The sequence below is a fragment of the Panthera onca genome, chromosome D1, assembly GCF_046562875.1.
Source record: "Panthera onca isolate mPanOnc1 chromosome D1, mPanOnc1 haplotype 2, whole genome shotgun sequence".
Lineage (NCBI taxonomy): Eukaryota > Metazoa > Chordata > Mammalia > Carnivora > Felidae > Panthera > Panthera onca.
Genome location: NC_138348.1, coordinates 111,001,786 through 111,024,123, shown reverse-complemented (window position 1 = coordinate 111,024,123; position 22,338 = coordinate 111,001,786). Strand labels below are relative to the sequence as shown.

Genomic DNA, 22,338 nt, shown 5'->3' with positions numbered 1-22,338 from the left:
TGCCCGCCTCCTTCCTCCTGACGCCGGTGCGAAGGGGGTGGGGCTACGCCTGCGTCCACGCCACCTGGGCCCGGGGCGGTTGCGGGGTCCTTTCTCCGTGCATGGGCTAGCCCGCGCGGCGGTGCTCTTCGGTGCCTGCGATGGAGGGCGTGCGTTGGGCCTTTTCGTGCGGCACCTGGCTGCCGAGCCGCGCCGAGTGGCTGCTGGCGGTGCGGTCGATCCAGCCCGAGGAGAAGGAACGCATCGGCCAGTTCGTCTTCGCCCGGGACGCCAAAGCAGCCATGGTACTACAGGTTTGGGGGGGGTGGAAGGGCCAGGGCAGCCGCCGCCGGGGGTCGTGGGCCTCGGGCCGGCCTATACGTGCGGGCCGGGCGGCCGGGCCTCGGCGAGGACAGCTCCTACCCCGTGGGGGCTGCGCGGCCGCGGAGGCGGTGATGCTGGGGGCGACGCCGCCGCCCGCCCCACGGCGAGGGATTTGCATCATGCACGTCCGGGGTTGTCAGATCTTCATCTTACCTCCGCGCGGGTCGTGCACCTGCCGGTGCGATGCTCCAGTCTCCACATCCTGAGAAAGTCTGCGCGCGGTAGGCCCTCGGAATCCCTGATGGCCCCACTTTGTTTAGCTCTGCACGCCGCCCAGCTGGGGGAGGCCTAGGCCAGCCTCGAGGCCTCGGAGAGTGCGCCCAGGACGCGGGCAGGGGGGCGAGTCCCGAGAAGGGGTCCTGGGCCTGAGGGAGGGGGCCTGGGCTGCGGGGAGGGGGATGGGCCGAGTCCTGGCGAGGGGACCTGGACTGCAGGGAGGGTTCCTGGACCGCGGGGAGGGGGCCCGGGCCGTGGGGAGGGGTGGGTCGAGCCCTGGGGAGGGGGCCCAGGGTCCCGGGTAGGGGTCCTGGGCCGCCAGGAGGAGGGCCGAGTGCCACGGGGAGGGGAGGCCGAGTCCCGGGGACGAGGCCTGGGCTGCGGGGAGGGGTGGGTCGAGCCCCAGGGAAGGGGACTTGGGCTCCGGGGAGAGTTCCTGGATCGCGGGGAAGGGGCCCGGGCCGCGGGGAGTGGGGGCGAGTCCCGAGGAGGAGTCCTGGGCCGCGGAGACGGGGAGCTGAGCCCGGGGAGGGAACCTGGGTCGCGGGGAGGGATGGGCTGAGCCCCAGGGAGGGGACCTGGGCCGCGGGGATGTGGGTGGGCCCAGTCCCGAGGAGGGTTCCTGGCCCGCGAAGAGGGGGGACTGAGCCCCAGGAGGGGTCTTGGGCGGCGAGGAGGAGGGCCGAGTACTGGGGAGGGTTCCTGGACCGAAAAGAGAAGGCCCGGGCCGCGGGGAGGGGCCGTCTTAGGCATACCCCCGTACTGACTCTATACCTTGGGGAACGATGGTTTAAACGGAATTACTTATTTTAGTGATATATTTTTAAGCAACATATGGAAAATTGCATTTGGAAATTATCTCTTCTGTAGACAGCATTTTGAAATAGCTTGTAGTTACCATCATTTCAAAGACCGCCAGTTCTTGAAAATGCCTCTGTATGGAAACGCCTTTTCCTTTATAAGGTGGGCTAATTGATAATGTTTGGAAGGCATATTGGTGAATTTTTTTAAAACTTTTTTTATAATTTGTAAGAAACCGTAATGCAGAGCATTGTGAGTTTTAAAAATCATTGTTAGAATGGAAGGGGAAAATACTTGAAAGGTATTTTATAAAATATCATATATTTTGTTACTTCATATCTTTGGGTATTTTTGTGTGGTTTTAGTAATTTACTAATTAAAGACGTGGGACACTGGGAGAGGTATGAGGTATATGTGAAGTAAGTCATGCATTGCTAATTGTGTGTGTGTGTTGAGAGAGAGACAGAGAGAGAGAGACAGAGACAGAGAATGGGGGAGGGGCAGAGATAGGGAGAGGTAGACTCCCATGCTGTCAGCACAGAGCCCACCATGGGGCTTGATCTCACCAATCTTGAGATGATGACCTGAACTGAAATCAAGAGTCAGGCACATAACCTACTGAGCCACCCAGGTGTCCCTGACTTGCTAATTATTGAAGCTGAGTAATGTGTCTATAGGGTCTGCATGTACTTGGACATAGGCAGAAAGATGTAGGAACAACAGGGTGGTTCCTTGGGAGATTGTTTATAATAGCTAAACTAGAGCCAGCCTAAATGTCTGGTAATAGGGGAGTAGTCCATCAAGAGGAGGACCTTGAGAGTATGAAGTACTATGCTACAGTTAAAAGGGTACAGACCAGACCCATGTGTACAGACATGAAATAATTCCCAGCACTTGCACGTTATAAAGCTTATGGATGGTGCAGGCCCGCTTAGAGTAGGATCTCATATAGGAGATAGATAGCAAAAGCATAGCTAAATGAACACATATTTATTTAGACACGTCGTGAAAAGACCAGAAGGGTGCCGAATCTTAACATTGGTTACTTGTTGACAGGAGAGACTTTGACCTTTTCTTCGAGCTTCTTAAGCATTGCTGAAATCTTAACGCAGTATGTTTAGTACTTCCGTACTTTTAAACACTTAAAAATGAATATATTTTAGAAACTACAAAAATGGACTTTGTTACAGGCAACGTACTTGAATCTTTAGTACACATCAATACATACTATGTGTTTTGCTTACTTAACAGGCCGGTCGTCTGATGATGAGGAAATTAGTTGCAGAGAAATTGAATATCCCTTGGAATAATATTCGTTTGCAGAGAACTGCAAAGGGAAAACCAGTTCTTGCGAAAGACTCCTTGAATCCTTACCCCAATTTCAACTTTAACATCTCTCATCAAGGGGACTATGCTGTGCTCGCTGCTGAACCTGAGCTACAAGTTGGAATTGATGTAATGAAGACTAGTTTTCCAGGTAATGTTGCATTTTTGCAGTGCACAAGTTACCAGTCTTGTGTTCTCAGTTCTTATCTGTCCGAAGACTCAGGCCAGGAGGTGTATTACAGATCTTTAAGTTTAGGAAAAATGTGCTCAGTAGTCAAAGGTGCTGTAGCTGAGAGAACATGTATCTGAAAAGGGTATATTTCCCTTTTTCTGTGAATATCAGCAAACGTCTGTGGAAAGGAAAGTTTCTCTGAATTGAGCACGCGTGTAATGCTTTGCCTAGAGGCAAAATGAAAATAACAAAGGTTTCCTTCTTGGATTATACCCTAGTTTGTTAAATAAGAATACATTTCAAACTGTTTTCGAAGATTGTTAACTTTTGTAAAGAATGGTTTTTCAGTAGCTTTTTGTATTATTTAAATAATGTTAAACCGAAATGAACTCCATGAACAGTCCGTTTCGAATGGCATTCTAGTTAGAAAACATAGTAATTATATTGTAAGAACTTCGTTTCATTCAGGTATTTTCCAGAATTTATGAGTAACTTGTTTTGCTTAAAAAAAAGAAAAAAAACGAAAAAAAACAAACAAAAACATCTCCTTGGTGAAGTATACTATAGTCCTATAGTGGAGATGACCTGTATTTCTGGAATATTTTAATTACAGCTCTTTGCAGCACATTTACATGAGCGAAAATTAAGAGCAAGCCATTATTAAAATATTTAAGTTGCTTATATTTTGCGTTAGGTATTGGTAATTGGTGACCGTAGGAACTGCTTACATTGACTGTGGGGTTGAGTATTCAGGCAGTTTTACTAGAGCACAGGTTCTCTTAACTGCTCTGTAGTTTTCATCACCTGTAACATTTAGTGAGCACTTACTATAAGCCGGCACGTTTTATTAAGTGCTTTATTTATATTGTCCATTTGAATTGTTCCAACCACCCCAGCATCAATACACTATTTTTATGAGAAGGTAAGTAACAGGCTAAGAAGAAAGGTGTTAATAAGAGAAAAACATTTTCCTAATTTCATGGTATAATTTCCTCATCTCCACACTATCTCCACCACAGTCTTTCCTTCTGTTGCCCTTACTCTGGAAGATTTGTGTTAACTTTATCCCCTGCCCCCATCTCTGCAGAGATGACTTCTTTACCGGTTAGCTGTCACCTCAGCCTTACTAGGGACACCTCTGTGAGCCAAAGTCATAGGTCGGTTCTTTTGTCGTGAGCCCTCCTAAAATATATTTCCTTCATTCCACTACATATCTCCATTTATAATTATTTGTCAGGGTAATTGATGGTCTTTCTCTTGGTCCTTAGAGCCACATGAGAGCAGGAACTGTGAGCTATGTCCGAGGCTGGCTGCTGTCATATCTCTTAGCACCTGCCTAGTTCAGGTCATAACATCGTTAGCTCGCTCTTTGCCAGGTGCATGAAGAAGTACTCTGTGTCTTGGCCGGAGGCCTTCAGAGTGTGGCTGTGAGTCTCATTGCTCACAGTTGCTGTTGGGGTGTTCCTTTACCTCTCGTTGCCACCACCTGCTTTTTTCCTCACCCACGCTGTTCTCAGATTTGCAAAGGAGGCTCTACTAGTGACAATGGAGATTCTTGGCCTAAAAATTCCTGGATAAACATCAAGGCATTACAAAAACATTTTCTTTTTAACGTTTATTTATTTTTGAGAGAGAGAGAACACGAGTGGGGAGGGGCCGACAGAGAGGGAGACACGGAATCTGAAGCAGTCTGCAGGCTCTGAGCCCAGCGTGGGTCTCAAACTCACGCACCGCGAGATCATGACCTGAGCTGAAGTCGACGCTTAACCCACCGACCCACCCAGGCATCCCAAGGCATTTTTTTTCTTAATGTCCTAAAATTGTTCACCACGTTTTGTGTGAATATGCACGTGTGTGTTTTTCCCAGGACAGCATCTGATTTGCAGGAGCGTCACAGAGAGCTTGTTCGGAAAAGCCACTGCTAAAAAGGAGATGTGGCAAGCATGGGAATGAGCCCATGTGCTTTCATAGCTTCCTTTTGTCCTTATTCCAAAAGTCAGAAATTATTTGAGAGGCCACTGGTCCTTTGAATGCAGTGTGCACAATGACACAAGAATGGCTGGCCACTGGGGCTCACGGCTAACTTGCAACTTTGCCTGTGAGATAGATTTTACTACCAGTTAGCTTCCTGGGGACAATATTGGCTGGTGGTCAATACTGGATAAATAAGGAACTACTAATTAAAATTTTTTAAAAAATGTTTTTATTTTTTTTTGAGACAGAGAGAGACAGAGCATGAGTGGGGGAGGGGCAGAGAGAGAGGGAGACACAGAATCAGAAGCAGGCTCCAGGCTCTGAGCTGTCAGCACAGAGCCCGACATGGGGCTCGAACTCACAAACTGTGAGATCGTGACCTGAACTGAAGTCAGGCACTTAACCAACTGAGCCACCCACGCGCCTTCACTAATTAAAACTTTTAATATTTAAAAAGTTAAATGAGCAAAAACTGAAAATTCAGTTTCCTATTATATTTTATTAGGACACCTTCCCCACCATACACATACACCTTTTTTTATTGATCTTATTTGGCTAATCACAGTGTCCAGACCTTAACTCTTCTTTGCTTCATTGCCAAAAAGCTCTTGACGTATCTCCTAACAGGGGAAGAGCGGTTTTCCGGTCACTGCGCTGGTTCTCAAGTGTGAATGGACAGTTTATCACTCAGTGAGAGAGGGAAGTAGACTTTTCTACTGCAATGGGGACTCATTTGAATTGCTCTGCTTATCAGAATAAGTGAAAGCCGAGCAAGGCACGTTCCCCAAGGTTGCTGAGTGATGGAGGGCACAACCCAGGCCGGCAGCAGAAGCGTAACTTTGTGGCGGACATTGTTACCAGATTGTCTTCCAGGTCGGAGTCAGCCGTTGGGGCATCCTTGGTGTGTGGAAAAACTCCATTCCATTTTGTCTTCTGTTCCTGTCTGCAGGGAGGCATCATGTAGGAACTTGTTACCATTTCTGCTGGCTAAAAGTCCCTCCCTCTCCCAGGGCTCCCGTCGCCGCTGGTAGGGCACTAGGGAGTAACTGCTGGACCCAGGCAGCCTTGGGGGGGGGGGGGGGGTCTCCTAGCCAGATGCCCACAGCTGGAGGGGGATGTGGCAGCTGCTGCTGTGTTCTCTGCTTCTTGGAGAAAAGAGCTGGTGCAGGGCTGGCCCTCAGGAAATAATTGTTTAGTTAATGTCCAGACAGGAGGGCTTGTAAAGTGCTGGGGACCCCAGGATGGGTAATGCACCAGTGCAGCACATTTCTAACTCCTGGGGACAGGTGTTCTGTAGGTCCTCGTGATAATTTGCCGCCCCGGATTGGGAAATTGGTTTTTCCTTCATTTTCTAATTTTTATCTAGCATCAAAGCCTTTTGTGGTTAATGAGTATAAAAGAAAATACAGTTCTATGAGTTTTTTAGTTGTGTTCCCACCTTTACAAAACAAGATAGACACAGTATCAAAATTATTATTTAGATTTGGGAAAAGACCAAAATAAGTTTTTCCCATGATTTTACATTTTCAGGTTCCCATTTTTATTATAAACTTTGCTGGATAGTAATTGGCAGGACAAAATGACTCGATGTTTTGAGATTTGGTACTAATTTAATAGCTTAGAAATGACTTAAGGCACTGCTGTCTAGAACAGCTGCTACGTAAATTGAGCACAATGAGTATAAAGTGCACGGTGGGACTATGAGGTAGGAGGGTGGTCTGGTCTTCCTGTGTCCTTCCACCTTACTGTTCCCCATGCAGCTGTAATAGCTTCCTGACTGCTTCCTGCTTTTGTGCTGTTGGTACAGTTCTCTGTACCGAGTGCAGTGGTCTTTAAAAATACCTACAGCAGTTTTCTCAAAACTCTTGGTTTGGTTCTTAATAAAATCCAGTCCCCTTCTCACAACCCTGTGTCCTTCTTGTTGGTACCTGTCTCTTCTTCTAGCTGCTGTCCTTGTCTTTCATTGCTTCGAGTAGCAAACTGCTCTGCGTCCTTGCAGAAACGCTGATCTTTTCTTCCTGTCCTCTCTTTTCCTGAGTACCTGAGACCTGGAGTGTAAGAGGTAGTCAGTTACTCCTTCAGTTTTTTTTTTAATGTGTATTTATTTTTGAAAGAGGGAGACTGAGAACGAACAGGGCAGGGGGAGAGAGAGAGAGAGAGAGAGAGAGAGAGAGAGAGAGAGTGAGACACAGAAAGAATCCAAAGCAGGCTCCAGACTCTGAGTTGTCAGCACGGAGCCCGATGCGGGGCTCGAACCCCTGAACCGTGAGATCATGACCTGAGCCGAAGTCAAATGCTCAACCGACTGAGCCACGGCACCAGCCAGTTCCTCCTTCGAAGAGACTTTTCTGACCACCGACTGGCCTTCTTTTCCTCTGTGTGGCCCTTCTCATTTGTCCTGACAGCTTAACTCCTGGACTGTCGTCTGTCCTTCCTCATTAGATGAGGTTGGGGATTGTGGCTTCTTGCGGCTTTGCTCCAGCGCACCCCGTACGTAGCCGAGGGTGCAGCCACCTTGCAGGTGCTCCGTAAATATTTATCACATGTGCAAATGAGAGGAGTCCTAGGCTTGGCTAAATGTGTTCATTACAAATGAGAAAGTGAGAACACATCCGTGGTGGAAAACGTTACAAGAGAAACTGTCCTGTTCAGTGAGTTGTGGTTACACGCATTTCCTCCTGTTGAGTCGTCTTCCTCGCCCTCCTTTGTCTCCACTGCCTCCACTCCGCTCCCATCCAGGTCTCACCTGCTTGCTCCCGAGGTTACTTTCACAGTCTTTCCCGCGTCCGGGCTCCCGCTCGCCTGGATCCGCGTTCTGCAGGGGTGTTTACTGATCTCGTTTGTCTTCTTTCGGCCTGGACACATGGAAGCAGGTAGCTGAAATAAGTCACACTTCCTTCTGTACTCCGACCTCCTCCCTGGAAAACCAGGTCTTCCCAGCAGGGAATATCCCCTTCCCAGTTACAGGGTGGGGTTGGCTGTGGGGCACCTTCCTCTGTGCTGATGCTTCTATGTGTGTTAGAGCCTTGGATGTGTTATCTTACTTCGTCTTTTGATGCCTAGGACCAAGTGCTATTTTTATTTTAGAGACTAGAGTAAGACCCCGGCCCTAGGTGACAGCTAAAAAGTAGATCATGGAGGGGCGCCTAGGTGGCTCAGTCTGTTCAGCGTCCAACTACGGCTCAGGTCATGATCTCACAGTTCGTGGGTTCAAGCCCTGTGTAGGGCTCTTTGCTGACAGCTCAGAGCCTGGAGTCTGTTTCAGATTCTTTGTCTCCCTCTCTTTCTGCCCCTCCCCTGTTCATGCCCTGTCTCTCTTTCAAAAATAAACATTAAAAAAAAAAAAAAAAAAAAGTAGAACATGGATTTGTACCCAGGATGCAAAGCCCACCTACGTAGTCTGTAATATGTGGCCTGTCTGTACTAGATTGTACTGATTCCTGTTTAAGGTTTTACAGGTGCAAAGTATGTGAAGCATTCTGCAGAATGGGGTTAAATGAACTTAAGGTTTTCATGGAGGAATTCATGTCTAAGAGTATGAAAAATACAGCGAGAGGGGACTGGCTTTACCATTTCCTATGAGTTTGTGGGTTTGAGCCCCGGGTCAGGCTCTGTGCTGACAGCATGGAGCCTGCTTGATTTGTTCTTTCTCTCTCTCTCTCTCTCTCTCTCTCTCTCTCTTCCCCTCTACCACTCATGCTATCTGTCTCTAAATAAACTTAAAAAATAGGGGCGCCTGGGTGGCGCAGTCGGTTAAGCGTCCGACTTCAGCCAGGTCACGATCTCACGGTCCGTGAGTTCGAGCCCCGCGTCAGGCTCTGGGCTGATGGCTCAGAGCCTGGAGGCTGTTTCCGATTCTGTGTCTCCCTCTCTCTCTCTGTCCCTCCCCCGTTCATGCTCTGTCTCTCTCTGTCCCAAAAATAAATAAACGTTGGAAAAAAAAAAAAAAAATAAATAAATAAATAAATAAAATTACAATTTTATTTTTACGTTTAAATCTTTAATTCTTCTAGAATTTGTGTGTATATGATGATTTATATCCTAATGGCTAAACAGTTCTATCACCAAAGCTGGATAGTTGAAGGCCTAGACATGGACAATGCCTGGAATGATTGCGTACTTAACAAAGGTTAGCTCTGAGGTGGTGGTGGTTATATGCATAGAGTGGTGTTTTTTTTGTTTTTTTTTTTATGTTTTATTTACTATTTATTTTTGAGAGAGAGAGGGAGGCACAGAATCTGAAGCAGACTCCAGGCTCTGAGCTATCAGCACAGACCTAATGTGGGCCTCGAGCTCGTGGACCGAGAGATCGTAGCCTGAGCTGAAGTCGGACGCTTAACTGACTGAGCCACTCAGACGTCTGTACAGTGATGGTTTTAAAATGGTGGTCAGGATACTAAAATCAGCCAGGCTGCTCCTCAAAATGCAGATTCCTTGAAACCCCCCCAGACCTACTGGATCAGAATCTCTGAGAGCACAGCTGGTTTCTCAGGTGAATGTCAGTCATATTAATGTTTGGGGATCCCTGTACTTGGTATAGTTTACAGATCCAGCAGTGATGAAGTCCGTAACCCGTCCCTTTTTTTAATGATGGAAGTCATGAGAAAGCCCTTAGATCCTTGTGTTACACTAGAGAACAAAGTTAGAGTTAGGTCTTCATGACGATTGCTAGAACACAGTGGAATTGTGTACTGTCTCAGACTTGTGGAAGCAGGATGCCTGTGAAGCTAGAAAGGTCAGAAGAAACCAAATCCGCAGACGTGATCGGTTTCATATTAAATCTTCTCTCAGAAACCAGGAAATACATTTGTGGCACATACGACGGACAGAGGTTAACACTGTTAACGTACGAACTGCTGAAGTAGCGACAGGAAAACCGCGCCAACATGGTGAATGCGCAGGGGATGCAGTGCCGCGCCTCGCAGAAGAGCAGTAACAGTGTGCACGACACCAGCGCCCCCATTTGTGAGGCACTGAGTACTTGGGGCCCTTTACACGTGTGTTCCATAATCTCCCCTGCTCTGCCTTGTTGGAAGCTTTGGAACTACCGAGGTTGAAAGGACTGTCGGTACAGAGGCGACGGTGCCCGGACGTGAGCGTCTGACTCGCGGGCGCTGAAGCTGTCTGGAGTGTGGGTGCGTCTGCACACGTGACGTGCGTCGTGTGCCTGTGGCCTGGTTTCCGGGGCTCCAGAGCGGCCGCTACGCACTCCTGTGTTAGACCCCAGAGGGCTGTGATGTCCTCAAGGCCACCAGTCAGAGTCGACAGGGCCGCGCTCCTCTAACGCTCTGGGGAGGACCCCTCGTTGCCTCTTCCTGGTTTCCTGGCCGCCCTTGGCCGCTAGCTTGGCCACCTCGGTACCACCTGCATCTTCCTAGATTCTCTCTGTGCCTCAGTGTTTCTCCGTCACTGGATACAGGGCCTGTCCTAATCCACTGTGACCTCATCCTAATGTGATTCCATCTGCAGGCTACACCTGAGGTTCTGCGTGGCCATGAATTTTGGGAGATGCTGTTCAACCCAGTACGGTCCATCCTCCACCTTCCCCCATAAATGTATCTCTTTCCCACGTACAAAATAAATTCATCCCGTCCCAGCCTCTCCGAGCCTTAGCTTGTCCCAGCATTCACTCTGACTCCGGCATCTCTTCCGAATATCATCAGCTCCAAAGCTTTGACGTCTCATCATGTGGATGATCTAACTCAGGTACAGGTGAGGCTGGGTATGTTCCATGGCAGGACAGAATTCCTCTCTCTCCTGTGAACCTGTTAAGCTAGAAAAGAAACCATCCGCTTCTGTAACACCTTGGGGGAATAGGCGCAGGGTAGACTTTCCCATTTAAAGAGGGAAAACTGGGAAAGGGAGGCCTTGGGTCCCAAGCAGGTTGAAAAGCCAACAGGGCAAACTTTGTATGGTTTCGAGGCCTGAGAATAGTCCGTGTCTCCTGCTCTGTTTCCTGGTCCTGGGGCCTCCCCCACCCTCAGGCCCCTCTACCTGCCTTCAGGGGGTCCTGCCCTCTTCCTGAAAGATTACACATTTGCAGCCCCTGAGTCCCGGTCTTGCTCTCCAGGCCTGTTTCTTGCCACATGTGTTGATAGGGGCATTTATATAGGCACTACGAGCTGCTGGGGTTCAGGACTGCCTGAGTGGGGGTGTCCAGCCCAGGTGCCCGCATCTCACTCTGTGCCCTCCTGCTCTAACAGAGCTCCTTTGTCAGGATTTGTGAAAGGCACTTGAGGACCTCATACATTGTTGCTTTATTCTGGGTTTGTGCCTCGGTAAATTCCCACACAGGTCCATCATCATTGTGCACATACTGGCTCAAAGTCTAGAAGAGAAGTCTGTCCCTCCCCCGCTCCTGTGGAAGCAAGAATATATGTAATCCAAAAAATGGCACTACTAGAATTTCTAATTGGACTTTTGATTAAAAGCTAAATTTCACTATTTCGAAGCACACAGATGGACAGGGCTCAACCCCTCCCTAAAGTAACATCCCTTTTAAGGATGGTGAACACATTGGTGACATTGGGGGACAGATTGGCGTAGGTGGGCTTTGAGGTTCTGCTACTAGTGGGATTTCTTTTTGTAGGTTGGCAATATCAGCTTGAGGTGTTTGTGTGAACTCTTTGTTGTGGGTTATCACTGAATGTTTAGTCAACCTACCAGTTGGTCTGTGGTCTCGATTAGTTGATCGTTATGAAGCTTAGTACCTAACACTGCTTTTCCTAAAGGCTAAGCAACAAGAGGGGTAATCTGGTTTCCGTAAATGTGGTTAGTGGTTTTGTTTTTCAGTCACTTCATCTTCCTTACCTATCCCCTTCAGCATGTGGTGGGATGATTAAATCTGACTCAGGAAACATGAATACGTGATGGTATTATTAGGTGGTTTGCCAGATTATATGTTTGATAATTATGCTGCCTTCAGATCGTTTGAGGGACAAATGTACTGTTCTGGTATTTCCTACTGATTTCCTCCCCCGCCCCCGAATTCCAATTTCCTAGGTAAACTATCTAGCAGAGGACTCACCCACTGTGTATTTCCACCATAGTGCCACACTGTGGTGCTCTTGTGCTTTGGCCAAATAATTAGAAAATCCTCTTTTCTTGCTGTCACATCTCTTATTTTGTGGAATGGATAAGATGCTCTCAAAAGTATATGAAAACGCCCTCATATTGGGTACTTTTTTAGCTGTACATAATCAGTTTGTGATTGCTTTCAGTGATTGTGCTAGATTGCTTTTTATGTTCATCATTTTCTTTTTATTAGCATGCATATTTTTTCTCTTGATTGCCCCATATTATGTAGTTAAAAAATTAGAGGGCTTTATCAGTTCGTTTTTTATTAGCATGCATATTTAATCTTTTTTGTCTTGATTGCCCCATTTTATTCAGTTAAAAAATTAGAGGGTTTTTTGAAGGTTATGAAGAAACCAACAAACAAAATGACATTATAGATGACAATAGGCATATATTTTTAACTATGGCATTTGGGGCAGTGTTCCATTAAAGCTACAGTTCTCAAAATATACAGTGTAGTCTCCAAATCAAGGTAGCTGTTTTCCCCACTGTTAGTGTTTGCACTGTGCCAGAACGTGTTCAAGAGGAAGCAGTTGATGATTTACCTAGATACAGTGCTCCCCGTGTTTAAATTCTCCAGATTTATTGTCACTTTCGAGTGTCATTTCTCAAGCCACGCCATGTGCTAGTGCTGCTTGCTTTCTAAGGAGACTGTGTTTAGTAAGGGCCTTGAGGGAGGTGTTGGGAGAGTGAAGCACGGGACCATCAGAGGGATCCCCCTCCCCTGGGACCCCAAGATCAGCTAATATTTCAGTGCTGTTACGTGAAATGACTTGATAGGTCTGCTGGGCTGCTTTTAGGAAGTAACAGTATTTTAGCAATGTGAACAACACAAACAGTGAACACTAATTGAACTTGTAAACTATTGAAATGTATTTTTCTCGAGAACAGAGTGCCAAGGAGAAGATAGTTGGATTAAATGAGTCTGTTGAACTTGAAAGTAAATGAGAGTCTTTGTCTTGATCTGTAAAGGACCACATCACTCCCCACAGGATCATCAGAAGTATCTCCTGGCTGAGGAGGACACTCTTAAGTCTGCTGAAGTGGGAATGGTGGGGGATCGTGAACAGTTCTGTGGAGGAACTGATTTTTGATACTTTTACCCTTGAGATCACTATGGGAACGATACTTGGTTGCTGTAGGACCGGCTGTAAGCTCCCTGTGGAGACGCAGTCCATAGCATTCCGGTGTGCAGTACTGGGGAGTTTCTAGAGTGAAGTTAGCGGTGAAATGCCAATAACGCGTGAAGCACGGGGATTCAACTTGTGGTCTCCAGACAGGCGTCTAACACCCACAGAGCGTGTGCTGGTGGCCGTCACTGGAGGACTTGTAGCTAGTGGGAATGTCGGATTTTAGAGCTGGGTGTTCTAGAACTGTGAGTCGGAGTTAACACAGTCTGCAAGGGGACGGCCACGAAGAGGAGGCCGTGCTCCGCGAGGGACTGTAGTCGTGAACTAAGGACACGGGACAGCAGGGCATGGGGCAGTAATGGACCAAATGATGGTTCATTTCGTTTATCCACGTGGTGAACGTTTGTGGGCCTTCTGCCCAGGGCCAGGCTCTGATGGGCTCTCCAGGCTGGCCGTGTGGGAGGCCAGGCACCATGACTGACCCATGTGTGACCATTAGTTCTGTACACATTTGTGTAGTATTTACAGTTGACATATTTGCAGAATCAATAAACAAATACAGAAACATCCTGTCTAGTGGTAACGATAGATAAGCACATAGTTCTGTTTTGGAAAAATATGGGAGACACATCTTGTATTTTTAATTTGTGTCTCAGCTCTCAATTCTGAGAATCAGATTCCTTGAATTATTTGTTATTTATGTTCAGAATGCTCTGTGATATTTTATTGTCTGTGGAACAGAGGGTCTAGGGGTGTATCTCAATTTTTTTGAAAAAAAGCTTATTTCACAGTGGCATCCCTGAAAAGGCAGAAATTTGTATCTGTTTTCATTTGGAAAAGTCAAATGAGAAAACATGTTCGGAAACCATTCCTGTGAAGGAAAGAAGTGTAAAGTAGTTTTCCAAAGTGGTCACTTAGAAAAAACCAAGAACAGGAGTGCCTGGATGGCTCTGTCTGTTGAACGTCCGACTCTTGATTTCAGCTCAGAACATGATCTCCCAGGTGTGAGATCCAGCCCCGCGTCGGGCTCTGTGCTGACAGCACAGAGCCTGCTTTGGTTGGGATTCTCTTTCCCTCTCTCTACCTCTCTGCCCGTCTCCTCTTGGGCTTTCTTTCTCCCAAAATAAAACTTTAAAAAAAAACCCTCGGGGCACCTGGGTGGCTCGGTCAGTTAAGGGTCTGACTTCACCTCAGGTCACGATCTCTCGCTCCATAAGTTCGAGCCCCAAGTCAGGCTCTGCGCTGACCACTCAGAGCCTGGAGTCTGCTTCGGATTCTGTGTCTCCTTCTCTTTCTGCCCCTCCACCTCTCATGCTCTGTCTCTGTCTCTGTATCTCTCTCTCTCAAAAATAAATAAACATTAAAAAAAATTAAAAAAATAAACCCTCAGCTTTCTAGCAGTTCTCAAAAACTTACAGTAAAGGAATTGCTTTTTTTTCCTGTCCTATAGCAAAGTAAAAAATGTAAACCCCAGAGGAATATACCTCTTTTTTAAGAGTGTTTGTTGTAGATTTCTGATACTTGACCACATCTAGTTCTTTTCCTCCATGTTATTTAGAATTTATACCACATTTGGCTGGTAAATTGTATCAGATTTTCGGAAGGCATCTATCAATACAACTGTGTGTTGTTTTTTTCCCATTGTTATTTAATCACAGAATTTCACTATTTCTATAACTACCCTTGTGTTCCTGGGCTAACCCCTGCTTGTCACTGTCTATTTTTAATTGTGTATTTCTTCAATTGACAGGTCGTGGTTCAATTCCAGAATTCTTTCATATTATGAAAAGAAAGTTTACCAACAAAGAATGGGAAACCATCAGAAGCTTTAACGATGAATGGACTCAACTGGATATGTTTTATAGGAATTGGGTATAATTTCTTTCTAATTTTGAGAGTTAAAAGCCCACGATGACTCATTGTCTTTACTAAAAATCGGCATCAAAGTCCTTTGGTTACTAGGGGAGTTCCTACAGTGTTTAAAATAAATGGGTGATTGTTGGGAACTTTGTGATTTTTTTTTTTTTTTTTTGAGGCATAATTAAATCTTAATGACAGTTAAGAAAATGAAGTGTATATTCAGTGGTCAGTTAGAAGGTACTTGCTCTTAAAGCTCAAACAAGACATTTCTCACAATGTTTAATGTTTTCTTTTTCAAAGGAACTCGTACACACGAGGCCTTATTTAGCAAACACTACTGTAATATTCACTATATGCCAGAAAACATGCCCTTCGTGAGTTGGTTAATTTAATGATCACGACAGGGCTGTGAGGGAGGTGCTGCTACACCCAGAGCAGAGGCCCAGGGGATCAGATGATTGACCGTGTGATCCCATGTCTGGTTTGTGTCTGTGCTAGTGCAGGGGTAAAAGTAATGATGACAACTTGGAGTCATCAGGTAGCATACAGCTAACAATCCAGATGTGTGGGGCCTGTAGAGTTGATGGAGATTTTACCCGCTAAATGCTCTGCTAAGAGAAAATTGTTCTGTATTTTAGGCCCTGAAAGAAAGCTTCATAAAAGCCCTTGGTGTTGGCCTAGGATTTGAATTGCAACGGCTTGAATTCGATATATCCCCATTAAATCTCGATATAGGCCAAGTTTATAAAGAAACACGTTTGTTCCTAGATGGGGAAGAAGAAAAAGAATGGGCATTTGAGGTAAAAAACTTATCACTTGCTGTAAGAATTTCTTTATTTTGTGCATGTCTGTGAGATTAATTAGGGGAGGCTACTCGATGAAAGTGGGCATGACAGGAAACATTGTTGGTGCCCTGCAGGGGTGGGTCAGGGACCCTAGTTGTGAGCGCAGTGTCCTGCAGGGGAGGTCAGGGACCCCAGGTGTGAGCTCGGTGTCCTGCAGGGGAGGTCAGGGACCCCAGGTGTGAGCGCGGTGCCCTGCCGGGGGTGGTCAGGGACCCCAGGTGTGAGCGTGGTGCCCTGTGGGGGGCGGGGGGGGGGGTCAGGGACCCTGGGTGTGAGCTTGGTGTCCTGCAGAGGAGGGTCAGGGACCCCGGGTGTGAGTGCGGTGCCCTACAGGGGGGCATCAGGGACCCCGGATGTGAGTGTGGTGCCCTGCAGGGGGGGTCAGGGACCCTGGGTGTGAGCTTGGTGCCCTGCAGGGGGGCATCAGGGACCCCGGGTGTGAGCACGGTGCCCTGCAGGGGGGCGTCAGGGACCTTGGGTGTGAGCACGGTGCCCTACAGGGGAGCATCAGGGACCCCGGGTATGAGCGTGGTGCCCTGTGGGGGGGGTCAGGGACCCTGGGTGTGAGCTCGGTGTCCTGCAGAGGAGGGTCAGGATAAAATATTCTTGCTCCCTTTTGTTTTGTCAGAGATTATAGGGAAATTCTGGTATTTACAATAATTTTATGGATAAAATTTATGAGGTTAAGAAAATCTTGAAAATTTAGAAAGTCTTGGAAGTTAAACTTCAGTCTTCAGTAGCATTGAATGAACTCATGTCAGTAGTAAGTTGCTAGTTTCATTTCCTTTTTCACCTGATTCTTACTCGTGCACTGTTCTTGGCAAGAAGGATTTAGTGCAGAGCTCACCACACAGGGCTTCTGTTCTCATGTGGGTTCAATGAGTTGTATCTGCCGCGTCAGATGCCGTATTTACCTGTTGCTGATGAGGTCTGAGTAGAGAGGACGAAGCTTTATGGTGAAATCAGTCTCACTGAATTGTGGCTGATGATGAGATAATGTGAGTGATGAGCGGGGCATCCTGGCATTCTAGTGGACCGCCCACAGTTCCCTCTGATGTTCCCCTCAGATACGGACACCACAGAGCCCATGATCTGAGAGATTGTCCCAAAGTAGTGACAGCTGAAACCTGTCTGCATTTACGATGCTCATGCCGTCAGCATATTCGGTGTGAGCAGTGGAAGACCATATATCAACAAGCGTAATTTTGTTCATAATAATGGATATCGTGGGCTTGTTTTTAGTTAAATCTTCGGACATTTAGCTGGTTATATTTTTTCTTCTTTTAACATATCTGTCCTTACTGGATTTCTTTCTTTTTTTCTTTTCCTCTCATTTGGTGTGAAGATATGAAGAAGATACTATTTCTGATTATAGTTTCCATTTCAAATGATACCTTATGAAGGGATGTCTTAGGTGTCTTTTCTTTGAAAATTTTAATAGTTTTGGAGGTTTTAATTTTTCTTTTTTTAAGTTTATTTATTTTGCGAGAGAGTATGGGAGGGGAAGAGAGAGAGTCCCAAGCAGTCTCCGTGCTGCCAACGCAGAGCCTGACACGGGCAGGGTTTAATCCCATGAACCATGAGATCATGACATGAGCCTAGATCAAGAGTCAGATGCCTAACCGATGAACCACCCGGTGCCTCTATGGTTTTTAGTAGTTGGGAATTGAGGTAACTGCCTCGATATCTATTCTAAACCCCCTTCCCTGTTGCTTCAGACATAGGGGAAAACAGAAAACAGTAAACAGTGTGTTAAGTCTTAGCTATGAATTTCCACTGAGTTTCCAGGGGCTGTACTATTTAGTTACCTGAATGCTTATAAACCAGTGTTGCAGTCTGATTTTTTACATATACACTTCAAACGTCACCTGTGAGGGCTGCTGAGGACCCAGATGTGCTTCTAGATACAATAATCCATCTTGTTATCAAGACATGACAGCTGGAAGCAGTAGTTGATCCTGGATGAGCTCTGGTTTTGGAAGGGGGAAATGCTGTGAGGACATTACTGGATTAATTCACAAAAATTGGATTATAGGTAGTCGATTTAAGTATTCTTTAAATGTCAGTTTACTGAAGCTATTAGTTAGTGTGGTTGTATAAGAGAATATCCCTATTAGCAAATACATATTGAAGTATTTACAAGTCAGGGGCCACGATCTGTGTGACTTCTTAAATGGTTCAAGGGAGGCAAGGGAATATATGTGTGTCGTGTGTGTAGAGAGACAGGGACACTGAGATTTAAAAATGGAAACCGAAGTGTATCTGAGTTTGCACTTTCAGTAATACGTTATCCACTACCTTTTATTTTTCAGGAAAGCAAGATAGATGAGCACCATTTTGTGGCAGTCGCTCTGAGGAAACCGGACGGATCTAGACGTCAGGGGGTAAGATTTTAAGATTTCTCTTACTTCTTTCTAAAAAGCATGAATCCTTGTTGAATGTGTTCTTTATTGAATAGAAGCAGTCATTGGGTTTATATCCTGTTAGAGTTGTGTGTTTGTTTTTTAAGATCATAGATTGAGAAGAGTTTTACATGATCAAATCTTTAAGATCCTGGAATTTCACAGTAATTTTTATAAAGCATGTTATCTATTTTTTCACATTCGTGAATATTACAAAGAAAAAATGTCTCCAGTATTGTCCTAGTCTTATATGTTGGTAGAAATTCAAGATAATCACTGTCCCAGGCATCTTACCAGTGGTTTCTTCCCCATGACCTGGAGCTGGGTTGAATGTAAAGGTTCAGTGGAGGGTGTTGAGTGATGGCATTATCTGTCGGATGGAACCCCTCCACCTTCTGTAGTAATCCCCCAAATGATTCCCAAAGTGACAGGGCCAAACACGTGTGAGGCCCTGTGTCACGCTGCTATGGGACACTGGTCTCTGTTCTTCCTGCCACAGTCTGTTCTTTCTTCTGTGCTGAGTTGTTGAGTGAAGAAAGTGAAACAAACCAAAACACCCTTCAGGTCAAGGGCCCTCAGCGTCCATGTACACAGTTGTGATTCTGCGGGAATATATTTGTAAGGAATCCTGGTCATGTTGTAATAATTGGAGCTATATGCGTGTCCTTCTTTCTCAGGAATCCACGTGAGACACTAGCGTGATCGGTAGATATGTGTCGTTACTGCTGGAAAATAGCTCGATGCACAGACAGTACTCTTGATAAATTTATCCAAAGGATTAAAAGTCTTCTTAGATACTTTAATTACAAGGGGACAGTATGTTAAAATTGACCCCTCTTATCTGAAGATATTCTGGCCTTGATTACTTGTCCTCGTGTGATTTAGTCTCAGCTTTACACTCTGCAACTCTCTTGTTTGTATAGAGCTTTATACTTGTGTCAGTTGTGGACACGTGCTGCCTCCTTGTTGTGGCACTGCAGGGAGCCTGACAGGCCCCTGACCTGGCGGCTGGCTTCCAGGCCCGCGTCCGCCATTTAACCTGTTGTGAGAGGTGGCACCAATGTTGAAGAAGGTCCACCCTGGGCTGAGTTGCGAACAAGGGCTGTATCTGAGAATATAAGATGTAGTTTCAGGTTAGTGTTGAGGGAATCATTTCCTGTAGAAGTGTTGCGTCTCTTGTGTGGTCATGGGAATTTTGTCACATCTGTCCCTTAGAGTGTTCCTCACAAGTTTGCATTGTGGTTCTCTATCAGAAAAACCTACCTGCTTATGAAAAGTTACATATTTTGGGGATACTTTTAACTCATCTTTTGGGATCCTTTTAACTCCTCTATGAGAATTTTTGGATGTGTGGCTTAGAAATCTGCATTTTAAACACATACCACAGGTTAGGCACCAAGAAGGTTCAAGAATTAGGTTCTTTTAACTTGTTATACTGACAACAGTAACATAAGGAGTAATTGAAGTTACCTAGAAATCCTGCTGTGTTGCAGTTCAATATTACTGACATGAATAATTTGGTCTTATTTCCCATTTCCCTAATTATGAAATTGATCATAAGATTCACATGCAGTAAAACAGTGGGGTAATCTCTTTTTTTCCCTTTTAGGTTCCAGCTCAAGATGATTCTAAACCAACTCCAAGGCAGTTTAGTGTCCTCACTTTTAATGATTTAATATCATCTGCTGTTCCTATGACCCCTGAAGATCCTTCGTTTTGGGACTGTTTTTGTTTCACAGAAGAAATTCCAATACGGAATGGTACAAAATCATGATATGATTCCCCAAGTAACAAAGGAAAATGAAAACTGTTTGTAATCTTCTGTATTCACTAAAACAATAAATGCCTGATAGTATCCAATTTTATTTCAAAAACCCGTTTTTATAAAAGCAAACCACTTTTCCTATTAAAAACACCAGGTTCTCAGTTCAAGCTAATTCCCTAGAACACACGTTTACCTCTTCTTTCCCAAATCGTACTGGATTGACAAAAGGAGTAGAAAAAGGAGCAGAATCTTACAGTGATAGGTGCTCATTGTAGAACAAAGTAGAAAATCGAATATGGAGAAAGGGAATATGTAAATTTTTATGCTTCAGAGATAGTGATTCCTAAAACCTGAAGTTTCTTTCCAGACCCTTTTCTTGGCAAATGAATCCCTATTAATCCACTTTTTTTTTTCATGGAAACTTAGTGTTTTGTAATTTTTTTTATTGGCTTTACTGTATATCTCCTGTTCATTAGTCTGCATCTGTGGCTTAACTGGCGCTGAAGTCGTGACCAGAGGTAACAATATCCAAGTAACCCCGGGGCATTTGTCATCCGAATTGGCACACGGTTCCAAGGTGCCCGTAACCTCAGCCTCGGGTTATCGGTTCTGCCTGGGGCTCCTGTCGCTCATGGAGAGAGCTGCTCCCGTAACGTGAGCCTCACATCTTCATAGGATTGGGTCTAAAAGGCAGGGAAGGCCATTTCTCCTCTCAGTCTCATTGTCATCCGTGAAGAGAACTTCCCAACAGACCCCACAATGTTTCCCCCCAGCTTCTCTTGACTCAGATCGGACCCCTGATGTTAATGGCCTCTGTGGGGAGTAGACCTGCGGTAGGGAGCCCGGCGAGGGTGGGGACGTGGCATCGAAGGCGCCCGGCCACCTGCCATCACGGGGAAGGTCTGGTTTGCATCATGTGCACCCCTTCCCGTGCTGGACGTTGTGTCCATGTGCGCTGTTTACTATGAACACTGGTGTAGTGAGTGTCCTTGTGACCACGTGTTGAGGAACATGCTTCTCGTCCTTAAGAGCATTTCTGGAAGTGGTTCACAAGGCTTAAACAGTTCTAGAACTTTGAGAAGAAAAGGCCGTGTGGTTTCCACTTCCAGCTAATGTCACATGTGAGACCACCCCTCTGCGCGCCCCCCCCCCCCATTCTCCCTGGTCAGCTGTACAAATTCTCTGTTTTTTTCATTTGATCTTTGCCAATATAAGTGAGAAATGGTGTCTTGTTTTTAAATTTGTATTTTATTACAAATGAGATTGATACATTATTGTTGTTATTAGCTGTGTTTATTCCTTCCTTCTGAACCAGTTGTTCATAATCTTTGCCTGTTTTAATTCAGTGAATTAGCACTTAAAGTGGGAACAAAATCTAGAATATGCCAAGACCATCATGTCGATGACAGAATCTGTTACACAGCTGTAGTGCATGTCTTGGGGACTTTAAGTCTTGTTATTGTGGGATATCAAGAAGTGAAAGAATTCTATTGTTTTTGTTACTAAAATTAATAATTGTGTGTAAATTGCATAAAATTAGATAATTTGCTTAGTAAAAAACACAACTGGAATGTTTTGTAATTTTTTATTTTATGAAGCATGCCCGAATACTCCAAGCAGAGCAAATAATGTGTTTTTAAAAGATCAAGTAACATATCAAATAGGAAACCTTGTTGTCCCTTAGCATGAATGTAATAGTGATATGAAAACCTGTCATCTGTCTTGTCATGATAATAAAGCAAATAACGTCAGTGAATTTTTATGAGCCAGGCACTGCGCTAGATTTCATGTTTTGTTTTTCTGTTTCTTAAAGTTACACATGGTTTACAGAGTCTAAAGAATCTATAGGCTCGTTTTTCTGAGTGAGAAATACCACCCCTTGACCTCATTCTTCCATTTCCTATCCCCCAGAGCAAGCTCTTTTTGTTATCTATTACCATATCTTTGAATAACGTGCTTCTGTTTTACTTGATTTTGCAATCATGGGCATTCTTTTAATTTCTAGTTTCAAAAGCTTGTTCTGTTTCCAGTCCATTATATATTCCCTTCCTGCCCCCTCTTCCCAGTATAATCATGTGATTCAGTGCTTACACTGTTGACTGATTTAGAACCTTTACATTTTATTAATATGTAAAGCTGTGCCCAGGGATCGATGGCTGTTCTTGCCCTAGATGGCAGTTTTCTTTCCTTGACGATTGACTTTGTTTGCATAGGGTTGTAAGCACTTTTTGCTAATGCTGCCTGAAACTCTACGAGATGCATGTTCACACATATCCATACTGTCCACTTCATCCATTTTCTGGGAGAAACCGTGTCTGGAGCAGTCTGTTTTGTCCGGTCTGGACTTTGTGCCTTCTGTGGCTGTTGCCCAGCTGCATTCCTGGAATCTCCTCTTACTGTCCCCCCC

General features: G+C 45.4%; 1 protein-coding gene across 1 annotated transcript; it reads left to right on the top strand.

The window, feature by feature from the left end:
- Nucleotides 1-15: 15 nt before the first annotated feature.
- On the top strand, nucleotides 16-21,696 carry AASDHPPT (aminoadipate-semialdehyde dehydrogenase-phosphopantetheinyl transferase). Its single transcript, XM_078432694.2, has 6 exons — nucleotides 16-284; nucleotides 2,632-2,857; nucleotides 14,810-14,931; nucleotides 15,558-15,719; nucleotides 18,077-18,148; nucleotides 19,776-21,696. The coding sequence occupies exons 1-6, from the start codon at nucleotides 141-143 to the stop codon at nucleotides 19,938-19,940; spliced, it is 891 nt and encodes a 296-aa protein (XP_078288820.1). The 5' UTR covers nucleotides 16-140; the 3' UTR covers nucleotides 19,941-21,696.
- Nucleotides 21,697-22,338: the final 642 nt, after the last annotated feature.